The sequence below is a fragment of the Nipponia nippon genome, unplaced genomic scaffold (assembly GCF_047370975.1).
Source record: "Nipponia nippon isolate SJK-2023a ecotype South Korea unplaced genomic scaffold, ASM4737097v1 scaffold_1, whole genome shotgun sequence".
NCBI lineage: Eukaryota > Metazoa > Chordata > Aves > Pelecaniformes > Threskiornithidae > Nipponia > Nipponia nippon.
In genome coordinates this window covers 37,907,623-37,920,383 of record NW_028262290.1, presented here as the reverse complement: position 1 = coordinate 37,920,383, position 12,761 = coordinate 37,907,623, and the positions used below count along the sequence as shown (strand labels likewise).

Sequence of the window (12,761 nt, the reverse complement as noted above, 5' to 3'; positions counted from 1 at the left end):
GCTGTTGTATCACGTAGCTTTGCAATTTGTAGCTTCTGGACTATACAAAAGCAGGCAAACTAGGAAAATAATAATGAAAATTTTAGTAGTTTTGATCATCACACTCCAAACAAACTGCATATTAAAACTAGATATATTTTTTTTTTTCAGTCAGTAAAGATCCAGTGTTCTTATGCACATTCCCAGATCATATACTCTGCTGTGTTTCATGTTTTAAATTGACTGAAATGTGGTGGTTTTGTCCAGTACCTTTTGTGTATTTTGTGCAACATTTACGCAAACGTGTGGTCATTTCCATTAGGTGGTCAGGACCGAGAACTTCTCCAAAGGAAAAAAGAGAAATACAGGCAAGAATTGATAGAACAGATGGCTGAGCAACAGCGAAATAAGAGACGGTAATGGGAAGTTACTATATTTTTAAGTCATAATGGCTGAAATTTAAAGGAATTTCATGAATTCAATGTGGTAAGAATAATTTTCATAACTAAGGAATTCCAGCGAGCAAGGTAATATTGCATCCAATTAAACTCATTGGCATGAGGGCTTTAGTTTTTAATAAACAAATTCACCAGCTTTCAGTGGAACAAAGGAAAACCCAGATTTTTTTCATTTTTAAAAAATTATTTTTAGTTTCTTAAGGGTGAAGAAGCTTTAACTGAAGTTATCTTTTTTGCTGGTAGAGGAGTGTCTAATTACTTTGCAAAGTTGAATCTTGTTTTGCCCTCCAATTTAGGAAAGTAACCTTTCACTTTCAAAGCACTTGGCCATCTGGTTTATGCAGAATAATAAAATATAAATTTCTTGTTTACCTATTAGTAGCTGCCTGCTGAATGATAGTATGGATACCTAAAAACACACAGTGATATTAGTGAAGGGATAAAGAATTAAAAATAAGTTACTATTGACGGTTTCACTGTGATGAAAAATTGTACATGCTGAACAAGCCTGAGCCCTGAAATTACAGTGTAGTACTTATGGCTGTACTTTTGAATCACTCATTTCAATATTTTATAATAAGCTTCTTGTTGTAACGTGAATAAAGATCAATTTTTAAGAAATGTCTTGAGAGGTTGTAGTAAAAAGCAATGTGGTGGTTTATCCTTTTATGGTGGTTGGATTTTTATTAGGCGGAATAGATGATAGCCAGATACTTCTTGAGAGTTCTGTTTATTTACAAATAATGTATAGTATCCTTCTTCCCTGACTCCAGAAGAAATCAAGTGGAATCACACCTTCTGTTATCCTCTATTTTCAGAGTTATTTTAACTACAGAGTTGCGAGGTCTGTGCTTTGAAAGAATGAGTATAGTTGTTACTGCTTTCTGATCTGATCCTTTTTTTTTTTCCTTTTTTAAAACAAAAACAGTGAGAAGGAACTTGAGCTCTCAGTTGCTGCTTCTGGAGCTCGAGACCCAGAAAAGAAGGTAAGAAACTTGGATTGTCTTTCACCTATATAGACTTTTTTTTATTACATGTACACTGTTGGCTGCTCAGTCACAAAACTCTCTAGGGCTTTCATAGAATGATAGATGTTGTGTGTTTTTCTGATAGGGCATTAGCATAGAATAAAATCGAAGCCAAGGATGATAAGGCTGTAACTCATTACACATGCTTTCAGCTTAAGAGGAAAATATTTTCATGGAAGTTATCTAACACTTTGTTTTGCTGTGACCAAGTGGAGATTTTGTACAAGCAGTGGGTATCATGGAAAAAATACTTAGGGTCCACTGGTACCCTGTACGTGCACACATTAGTAACCTTTCTTTGGGAATGTAAAGTATGCTGCAGAAAGTTGTTTTTGCTCTTTTTCAATTAAAAAAATTCCAGTTATTTTGCAACTGAGTTGATCTCATTGTAGCAATTTTTAATTTCAAATTTGTAATTCTTTTTTAAACTCTGAAATGTAGTGTTCAGGATTACAGGCATTTTTATGGGATTTTGTAAAAAGCAAGATGTTCAATATTGTGTTGCTTGTAAGACTAAGTGCAGAGTTACTACTGTCTCCACTTCCTTAGTAAGGTGAGTATTGTACTAAGACTTTTGATTAGCATATATGAAGGAGTAGATTGTTAGCACTGGTAACATTAGTAGGAGACTGGTTGTCACAGAACTAGCATGATTTGCATGTGTGTTTGCTAAGTGCCCGAAGCCGTTGCATCTTGGGTGCAGTAGAGATCTGTTGGAGATGTAGGATGGGTAACTTTCTCAAGCAAGAATAAACTGGTTATTAATTTAACTGGTTACCAGTTTAAATTATCAATGGCGCTGTTTTTTGGGGGAGGCTACAACACAGAAATAAACTTGTGCCATTTCTGGAGAATTCAGCAGAAATGAAAGGAGCTCTTATTTTCTAGAAAATGAAGATGAATAAATAGCTGTAAGATGCTATTAGTCAGCATGTGTGGCAGGAGACTGAGAACACACGTAGATAAGCAATGAAGCTAAATCAAAATTCTTACTCCTACATGGGCAGGGAGAACACTGACGAGTGGTCTGGCTGCACGTTCCTGCCCTCTCTGCTTGAAGTATCCGTGGTGCTTGTTTGATCCCTTTTGCGAACTGATTCAGCTTGGTTAGCTGGCAAAAATCTGAATCTCTTTTGCTGCTTTCGTTGGCTTAGAGAGGTCAGTTGGCTAATCAGGGATTCAGATGGTGAAAGGGAGAGGGATGGAGTGTACAGCTGGGAGCCAGGCAGGAAAAGAGGAAAAACGGAGCAGAGGATGCTGGCTCTTCGGCACAGCAGGCTGTAAGGTCAGGGTAGACCGTTCTGTCTAATCAAAGCTGACTAGGCAGAAGCATGCTGCGCTGAAGCACTCTATGCGCTGTATGCATCTTAGTCAGAGACTGAAAAGTGCTTGTTGTAGGAACAAAATTACATCCAGAGCAAGTCCAGGGCATGTATAATGTTTTAAACCCATCAATTTAGCGGAAAGCCTTCAATTAAGTAGAATTGCTACATTCATTAAGCAGCAGTCACTGTTAGCTTTAAATTGCCTCTCGGGGAGGGATTGTAATTAGGTGGATTTCTTGATTAATTACAGGTTGGTTAAATAGCAATGCCTGATTAAGAATCTATAAATGTAGACTGTTGTATATACTGCTTGTTTAAAAGAAAACAATCCCCAGGATGAACTGAGTACCATAGTCACATGTGAGATTAGCTACAGAGCTGAAATCTGGGGCACTTTGGGAACAGTTCACATCAAACTTGTTAGTGAGAAAGGCCGTTTTAAATATTCTCCTGCTCACCACACTGGATTTGAAAAGACAAGTTAAAAAAAAGTCTGTAGACTGCTTTATAATTTTCAATTGCTGTAGCTCATATCTATTATCTAATTTTGTATTTAGATCTAGAAATTTGAAGTTAAATGTTATAAACAAATATTCATGTCTAGTAGACTTCGAGAATTTTAACCTTAATGCTGTAGTTGATGATTGGTGAGTACTAACTGCCTTGTATATACTGTCTTGCAGCTAAGTGATGAGGAGGTAAAGATTTAATATTTTGCTGAAATACTTCCATATTGTAGGGTATATGGTTTGCTGTTAGATATTTAGTCTTTAGCTGGTGGCTGGTATTACTTTCTCTGAATGCATGTTAATTGAAGCACTACAATGTTAGGACCAATAAATTCGGAAACAAAATCTGTTATACAATGTATAATTTTTTTCTGGTCTATTAGATTGACTCATTTAAACAAACATTAAAATATTTATGCATAGCAGCTGGTATAAGGGCTTTCTGGGTGTGATAGGATAGTTCTGAAACTGACTGACTTGCATGCCTTTGCATTACTTGCATGTTGCCTTTGACTTTTTTCTGAGGCTGCCAGTTGTCAATAAACATTTGATACTTTAAAAAAAACCACAAAATTTTGTAATTGTTGTGTTTGCAAGAGCTAATAACATCAAACGAACCCCAAAAATGAAATAACAGTATTGCGAGGAAATGTTTATTGGAAAACGTCTCAGTGTGTGTTTGTTTTTATTTTTACTGATTATTAGCTATTTTAGTTTTTGGGGGGGTTGTATTTTAGAAACTTTTCCTATGCATAATGTGATAATACTGTCAGTGTAAGAAGCTGGTGGCAGTACTACAGACAACTGTGTAAATACTTTTTTTTTCCCCTGGATGATAACTAGAACCGTATACTTCCTGAAACCTGCCATAGAGGCTGGATTTTGTAAATCTGTGGTAAACATGCTGGATTTCCTTGTAGTATGAGATTTCCAGTAATTCCTTGGGAGAAAAAAAATGCAATTACTAGAAATTGGAACAGCTAGTTGGGACCCAGTGAAGTGTTTAATGCAGCCTAAATGGAGGTTCAGAGTATCTCCTAGTAATAACAAGGTAACTGCTTTTTTTTCTCTCTTTTTCTATTCTGCCCCTGCCTTCAGCCAAATAGACTGAAGCAGTTTGGCTTGACAGCAAGAGCTTCTGCAGAGAAAGTACCTCCTGAAAGGCCTAGGGTGGCTTTCCAAACTCCGGTGCCCGTCCTTTCAGCCTCTCCGGTGAATGAAGACTTCCACAGGGGGCTAGCCAGCACTCTTGGTGAAATTGCAGTGCCCAGGTGCTTCACCATGATGTTCCTTTTGCACGTTAAATATGCTTAGTGCTAAGGATGTTATTACTACTTACTGGATGTTTGTGTAGGATAAGTCATGCTGTAGAAATTATGTCTTGTGGCTGTAATACGGAACTGCGCTGCGAGGGTGCTTGGGGCACACGCCAGCGGTGTCCATATTGTGAGAAGGCTGGTTTGGCATGAGTTTGGCCGTCTCCCAGGGCTAAGCTCAGGAATGCAGTGTAGGCAAGGACAGCTTCCACTAGGCACTGTGGTTGAGACTAAACTCTTGGGAGAGAGAAGGAGCTTTAGGCACGTGGCTAAAGCTGTGCTGTGCCACTTGCCCTTTGACCAGAGACTAATCCTTGGCTTGTTTTATTTACTGTTACTGATGTAACCAGTAAGTATCATTAACTGAACCAGTTAAAGAAAGCGTGCTTGTTTTATGTTCTTTAGATCTCTGGAATAGTGTGGGTTAATGTACTACTCCCTAAGGGAAGGTTAATTTCCTACTGAGGCTTATTGTATCTTGTTCCTGCATGGCACTAATGAGAGGTCTTGGGCTGAGCTAAATCTAGAGTTTTTCTATAGTGAATTCTCTCTCTCTTTTTTTTCCTTTCTTTCTTATTTCAATGATCTCTTTTCAGTTGTACAACAAAACAAAAAATTGTGTTCCTTTATTCTTTAAGGCTTGCACCGATGCCACCGCCTCCACCACCAGTTTTGACGGACAACTATAGAACACCTTATGATGACGCATATTACTTTTATGGAGTTAGGAATCCTTTGGATCCCAATCTTGCATATTGTAAGTTGATGATTTTAGGTCGATTGGTTGTTAGTGTGATTCAAATGACTGCTTTTAATCTAGTTAAATGATGAATAATGTAGAATAGAACTAGTAACAGCAATTTAAACCCATTTCGTATTGAACGAAAAGTGGGCTTTTTTTCAGTACTGGTTTTGAATGAAGTAGTTTTCTTCAGCTGCAAAAGGGCCTATGGCTTCCAGAAATCTTGCTCATTGCTTGAACAAGCTCTAGTCTCAGCTACTTAGCCATTACTCCTCCCAGATCATTTTCTTTATAGTTTTGATAATCAAAACATTTTTTCTAAAATTGCTTAAATGATATTATAAGTGATTACATGTTTAGGTGTTGTTACAATTCCAGATATAATTTTAACTATTTTTAAAGGAACTGTATGAAGTAATCAACCTTTTTATTTTAAGAACTCCTTTTTTGTTATCTACCCTTTGACTGCTTCATGATGATTTCACGAGTGAAACAACTGTGATGTGCGTGTGGAGGGACTGAATTGTGTGGTGTTTAGTGGGTTTTTTTGCTTTTTTAGAGGAAAAACCAGAAACACTTTTAAAAAATAGTTTTGCTGCCTTCATAGAAAAGTTAAAATAAAGGAGAAAAAAACCCCTTGCAATAATAAAAACCCAAGATTTGTATCCACTGGGAAATTTTGGGAATGCTAGAGATTTAAGAGCAAAAAAGTTTTTAGATTTTTTTTTTTTTCTAGTGTAAATTTCTCCCTGTCTTGAAATGTAATAGCTTATGTTTTTTTACCTTTTCTTTACAATCTTATTTTCAGACCACAGTTTTAACTCACAGAAGTTTGGGGGTTTTTGAGGGGTTTGTTTGGTGTGGGTTTTTTGTTTTTTTTTTTTGTATTGGTGTTTTGTTGTTTGTTTGGGTTTTTTTTTCCCTTGTATCAATATAACCTCTTGGGTAAAATGGCTTACAGTTTAGAGTATTAAAGAAACTGATACTTAAAATTCACATACGAGAGTTAAGTTGTGTTAAAGCTTGTTGTCACAAACTGGAATATTGTTGGTGCTTAAAATCTGAAAGTGTGAAATTGTTTGAGAGAGGCATCTCTTGTTGTCTTGAACACAAGCAGTAGTATGCACAGTAATTTCGAGCCCTGCTGTGGCAGAGTGCTGCAGGTCCTGTTTCAGTAAGAGTACAGGTGCCAAATGTGCTGCATTTCTGCAGGAGGCAATGGGGCTCTCCTCCCAATAGAGGACACATTTGGAAAGCATGAGGGCAAGTGTTACATTAAGCGAGTTATTTCTTTTTCTTAGTTTATTGTAGAATATGTTAATGAATACATTTGTAAATTTTAAAGGGATTTAGTTGAATTTAAGAAATAGATTTGTACCTTGGCATCATATTTCTTGCTTTAGAGGGCATTAAGCATTAGCTAAGTTTGGTATAGAAGTTGAGGGTCCTGTTTGTAATTCTGCAGTCACAGAGTTTGCGCAGTGAGCTCTGTTCTTTTAAGTAATGGCAAATATTTATATCTGAGCATTCAAAATCTAAAATATTAATTTTTTTACTGGGTAGATGGTACAGGTATGATGGGAATGCAACCCACACCTAATCTGGATCCTCCTTTAGGCCAAGCCCCAGTAGAGCAATCTGTGTGAGTATTATCTGCATTCATATTCTTGCTTGTATTTATTTGTATTGATATGCTTTTCATTTTGGGAGTATTTTGCTGACAACGGATATGCCTTTGAAATAAAGTGTGTTAAAGACAACTCTTCAAACTTCTAATTAAGAATTTCTGTCTAAACAGTAATTCAGTGAACTATTTTTATATGGATTTATAAAAATGTTTGAGATTATAAACTGCCAGGCTGTGGAAAACAACAGGTCTTAAATATTTCAGGCTGGGATTTTTTTTTTTTTTAACCCCCACCCACCCACCCCCCACCCCCCCCCATCTGGACCCTATGATGTTTTCCTTTTATATGTGTGATTTTCTAATTCAGAAGTAACACTGGACAGAGGAATACAGGAGACAGACCAAGAAGCATAGGAGTATTTTCTGAAGAAAAAACAAAGCCTTCCAAAGAGGCAACATTATCTTATCAACAAGAATTACAGCAGCAGGTACTGAGTGATAAAGCTTCTGACGCTTTCTTCTTTTACTTTTTAACATATATTGGTTGTAACTGTAGTACTCTTTCAAACATATTTATTTATTTTACAAGCAAAAAGCTTTATTAACTCTCCCTCCTTTCATCACTTCCTTCCTCCCATTCCTCTGGCCCTGCTTTAGCTCATTTTAGCTCTTCAGGTGGACAGTAAGCTCTTCAATTTTTTTATCAGAGGCAGAGAGAATGTTAAGACTGATAGCAAACAGATTAGTTCCAGGCATGGAGTTTTATATAATTATTTTCGTAAACATAAGATCCTGCATCTTAAAAGTAATGAGTTGTATTGCTCTGATATTCCTATTGAAAGACTGCTTTTGAGCATTATTGCTATAATTAATAGGAACACTCTAAGTTCAATAAATTCTTCATGATCATTTGGATACTAATTCAAAAGCTTCCCTAATGTTTACTTCCAGTGTGTTTGTAGGTGGTGTCTTATCTCTTTTTAGCTTCCTTTTTGATAGACTACACAAATTTCTTGAGTCTCCTGTCTTCCAGTAGACACCCTAGTCCCCTACTCACTTTAGTGGCCTTTTGCTGCTGCACCTTGTGGGAGTTTATATTTATAAAATGTATTTGACTATGATAAGGCATGTTATTTCAGAAGAGATTTTGCTAGAACCCAGTTCAGTGGCACTAACGTTTTCTTATCTTATTCTTCATTATGCATTTCTTCAGTGGAGGTAAATAATTGCTATAAAAATATTCTAGTTCTAATTATGATTGTGCATAGGGATGAAGGAGAGGCTGCCAATCAACGTCAAATTAAGAATAAAATAAACATTTAGGAACAGTGTCCGATATTGCATTTATGCTTCTTTGAAGGCATTTTCTCACTATAGTCCTTGAAGTAAATTTTATCTTGCCATATGAGAGACTGCACAATTTGACATAAAGGTCTAATAAACATGGCATGATACAGTCTTTCAAACTTATTATGCTGCTTATGGTTGAAAGCGAACGGAAGGTATTCTGCTTCTTTTTCCTATAGACAAGCCTGACTGACCATGTTTGTAAACAATCGAAGGGGCTAGATGGGTCTTTGTGTTGACTTGTTGTATCTCTTCTGAAATTGTTGGACTACTTGAAAAAGGGAAGTGTTTATTTAATGCGCAGACGAAAAAAAGAAAAATACGTTAATATATTTCAGCTACATAAATAGCTAATGTTTTAAAAGCTTTGAATAGAAGATGGACTTTTTTAACAGCTGTTCTCTTTATAAATGGTACATTAAGTTATTAGGAGACTTAGTTATATAAATTTAACCTGATTTTGAAGAAAAGGCAGAACAAACTGTATGAACAGTTCTGTGTTATTTGCATACATCATCATGTATTACTGCAGAAAACTGTTTCGTGAATGGTTATAGAATTGTGTAGCATTCCATTAAGGCATTTATTGTTAGGAGTCTTTCTTTACCTCATGTCATCTCTAGTCCAAGTTTTGTTTAAACGAAGTACACCAGCTTGAGAGAAGCAAGTGCTGTAGTATTGTAGAATTTTGCCTGTTTAGTTTTCAGGCAGTATAAACTTCTGTATCAAAGATCCAAAGATATGGGACTTTTGATCTACTGCAGTGTCAGATGTGAACATTTCTGGAACTTGGAAGTCTTATAATGTGTATCTGTATGTTTCTCTGTGGTTATGCACAACTGGATGTGCACGTTTTGACAACAGTGTTTAATCACTGTTGCAGAATAGGCAGTGAAATGTTTGCAATTTGCTTGATATAGATGGGGGAATGGGTAATGATAGCATTCAGCTTGCTCTGTTAACTTTTTATTAAAATTATACTTAATGTGATATTTTTATGCAACTGACTTTGGTTGGTTTGTTTTTCAGATAAGAGAGAGAGAAGAACGACGCAGACAAGAGAGAGAGGAGAAGGAACGCTACGAAGCCAAGTTAGAAGCAGAAATGAGGAATTACAATCCCTGGGGAAAAGGTGGTGGTGGTGCTCCTCTCAGAGATGCAAAAGGAAATCTGATAAGTATGTTTGCTAAAATTATGGGTTGTCTTTTCAAGATTGATGTTTTCTTGCTCTCGTAAGGGCTCTATTCAGATATGTTATTCCTTGTTTTGTAACACTGGTAGCCTGTTATTGACAAGTAGATGTACTTGTTTCAAGCAGATGCACTCTAGGAATATTTAAGTGAGTAATTATTTTGATTTCTGTAGAAATTCGAAGAGTACAATTTGAACAAAATGGGAAACACATGATATGTCAACTCTAAGTGAAGACACAATGCAATAGTAAAGGGAGAAGGAGGAAAACAAGATGTTAGAATCATCTGCAATACAAATGTGCTAAAGTCTATTGTGAAGACTTTTATTTAAACATTTTCCAGGAACCTTTTTTTTTTTAATTGTTTTTCTTTTTTAAAATAACTTCTAGGCTTAGAAAGCTCTACTTGTGACATGGAAAATGGAAGCATGTTTGAATAAATATATAAAGCTAAGTGGAAAATTTAAATTTCCCCAAGTAACACTGCTGGTAAATGGCTATATAAATAGCAGTCAGCAGTAATGTTTTTTAAGGTTTATTTTTTTCCAAGTGCTGTTTTATACAAGATGGGAGTAGTGAGCTGGGAGATAGCTATGATCCGGGCAAGTTGTTCATCCACCCCTCCAGTAAATCAGAGATAGATGTAAGATTAAAACTCAAATTCCTGATCCTGGTTCCTAGTGAACCCTACAGGAATAGCTTATCTAAAATAAAAATAGTACTCAGTAGGCACGATTAGATTTGTATATTTCAAAATCTTGGCCTGTGCTAGCTCTCTTCATTCTTGCCTTTAGCATCTGAATAAGTCTTACAATTTTATAACTATTGATTTCTAATGTGAGACAAATTGATTTTCTTGTTATTGGAATATGATGTTGAATTCTGATTAGATTTTTTAAGTATGTCTCCTGGTAATAAAATATGAGAATTTTCAAAGCCTGGAACACGTACTGGATAACAGTTTATATATAAATAGTTAGTTTCAGTTTTATGGCACCCGAGCAACATATGGCTAAATTCATAGTGTGGTTTGAGGGTAGGGGTAAAGTTTAAGTGCTTTTTAAAGAATGTGTGCCCAAATGATAAGTTTAGAAGCTTGTGTTGAGGATCCAAGCTTGTGTTTATCGCCAGAGCAGATAGAGGCGTTCACACTGCCTAACTTTAGGCACTGCATTTGAGTGTCTGGCTTCTTTCTCTAGGCTTTACAATGGTGTGAGTAGAGCGGGTCAGAGCAAAATGTAGGTGTCTCATATTAGGCTGAGCTCTGCATATACCTGCTGAGAAGCTTATCTCCATCTGTAAATGAGGAACCAAGAGAAAGAAGTTTCTTAGCCTGTTTCCCTGAATTAAACATGTAAAGTTATTTTTCGCACCATAGTTTAGCAGCACGATGGATAAGCTATGAGTTAAATGTTGTAAAACATAACATGCTTTCTGCCATGTCTCTTTTTTATGCAGTGTGGCTTGTCTTTTTATCCTCTTGAAAATGTCTGTAAATAGCTTTTGAGACTCTGATTTAAGCAAAGGCTGCTTTACAGAGAGCGATGTAAGTTCTTGCAATCTGTGTGCTTAAATGACTACAGTAATTCATAATGATCAGAAACACTATTTAAAAAAGGTAATCTGAAAAATGTGTAGTACTTTTTTGTTTGAAACGAGCCTTCTAGGTATAGTATGGTAACACTTCAAATGAGCTGAAATTAACATCTTTGATCAGGATTTTTACGGTAACTGAGAGGCACCGTGTAAATTGTGGTGAAAATGTTGGATGACATTGTTTTGCTTACATACAGAAATTTGCACCTGGATTGTTACTAAAGACATGAAGACCAAAATACACTTTAATGGTTCAATTGTGCTTATCACCCTTAATAGTAATCAAATAGAGATTCAGTACTTAAAGTACCAATACTAAACTCAAAAGTATTTTACAGCTTTAAGGAAACAGAAGAAGGGGTGGTTTCTAAACACATGCCTGTCAACACAGACTTGTCAGTCATTTTTGTCTTTGAGCTCTTTATCCTTTTCTATCCATTTCGTAGCATGTTTGGGTGGGGAAGAGGGGAGGTTTGCTGTGACGAATCTGGCAAAAGAAAACCAACAAAATAAATCTTTTAATCAGTTAATTCCTAATGACTAGTATGTCGCCTACAGCTTCTATATTCTTTCCTTTGCTTAAATTTTTTGTTCCCATAGTTGGTATGCCCAGGGAAAGTGGAGTCTGCTCAAAAATCCCTGTATTTTTGAGAATCTATGGTGAAACGTGCCTTTTTATGAGAATAAAATACTATAAACAGTTATTTCCCCTTTCCTTTAGCGGACTTGAATATGATGCACAAGCAAAATGAAGATGCATATCATAATCCAGAGGCAAGACTATATGAAGATAAAAGGGCTATTGTATCTGTTGACCTAAGTTTGGCCTCGCCAAGACCTGAGATCACAGAAGCATCTACAAATAAAATAGCAGGTTTTTAAGAATACTGTATTACAGCTCTAATTATTTATAGGTCTTAATGATCAAAATTCTCTAGTTTCTTTACTCCTTTCTAGTAGTCCTATGATAGTGTTAGTGCTCTCTACCTGTGAAACCGGCATCATTCTTCCTTCCCAAACTTCTTCATTGCTGTCACTGTGTGCACTGCAAGTGTATTTTCTTATCTGTCTTGTCAGTAATGATAACTAGTAACTGTTTTAGCACTGAACAGTCAGGATCAGTATATTAGTTTTCCAGGTTCAATGTTATCTAATCAAATCTTCATACATATTTGTTTTACTTTCAAATGACACAGTAAAATACAACTGTATAGTAGGAGAGAAAATGGAAGTAAAAGGAAGAGGAGGGTCAGCAGATGTATCGTGTTACAGGTTAAGATGAAATTGGTACAGTAGCTAGGTTAATAAGTTCTAAAAAGTTACAGGTAAACTGGGTACATATGCAGCTCTGTGCACTGCCTCCAAGTTTTAGGGATTTTATTTTATTTTCCTATTTAAACACGAATGCATCTTCCTCTTCTTATGTTTTGTGAGACATCTAAACGAGAGCACTGTGGTACTCCAGACCTGTCCCTAGTCTGGGATGGGCAAAGGCCAGGATCGGCGGTGGTCTCCTCAAGGCAGCTTAGATGCTGCTTTTCTTTCTCCTGTCTGAACTGTTGCACTTCTATATAAAGAATTGCATAGTACTTGGGGCACGGATCTACTTCGCACGATTGCATTTCAGTGTCCTGGCCACTGG

General features: G+C 36.3%; 1 protein-coding gene across 15 annotated transcripts in view; it reads left to right on the top strand.

Annotated features, from left to right (window-relative positions):
- CSPP1 (centrosome and spindle pole associated protein 1) overlaps positions 1–12,761 on the top strand; it is a 67,595-nt gene that overhangs the window by 29,112 nt on the left and 25,722 nt on the right. For 13 of the 15 annotated variants that reach the window (XR_015703491.1, XR_015703492.1, XR_015703486.1 and 10 more), the window contains 8 exons: positions 302–395; positions 1,366–1,423; positions 4,398–4,570; positions 5,254–5,372; positions 6,921–6,999; positions 7,352–7,472; positions 9,361–9,508; positions 11,841–11,993. Coding sequence is in view for 10 of the 15 variants with exons in the window: in XM_087751915.1 (XP_087608041.1) it covers positions 302–395; positions 1,366–1,423; positions 4,398–4,570; positions 5,254–5,372; positions 6,921–6,999; positions 7,352–7,472; positions 9,361–9,508; positions 11,841–11,993 (945 nt within the window). In the remaining 5 variants the exon portion in view is untranslated. The remainder of the gene's footprint in view (positions 1–301; positions 396–1,365; positions 1,424–4,397; positions 4,571–5,253; positions 5,373–6,920; positions 7,000–7,351; positions 7,473–9,360; positions 9,509–11,840; positions 11,994–12,761) is intronic. The other 2 variants (XM_087751953.1, XM_087751927.1) reach the window with 1 other exon arrangement.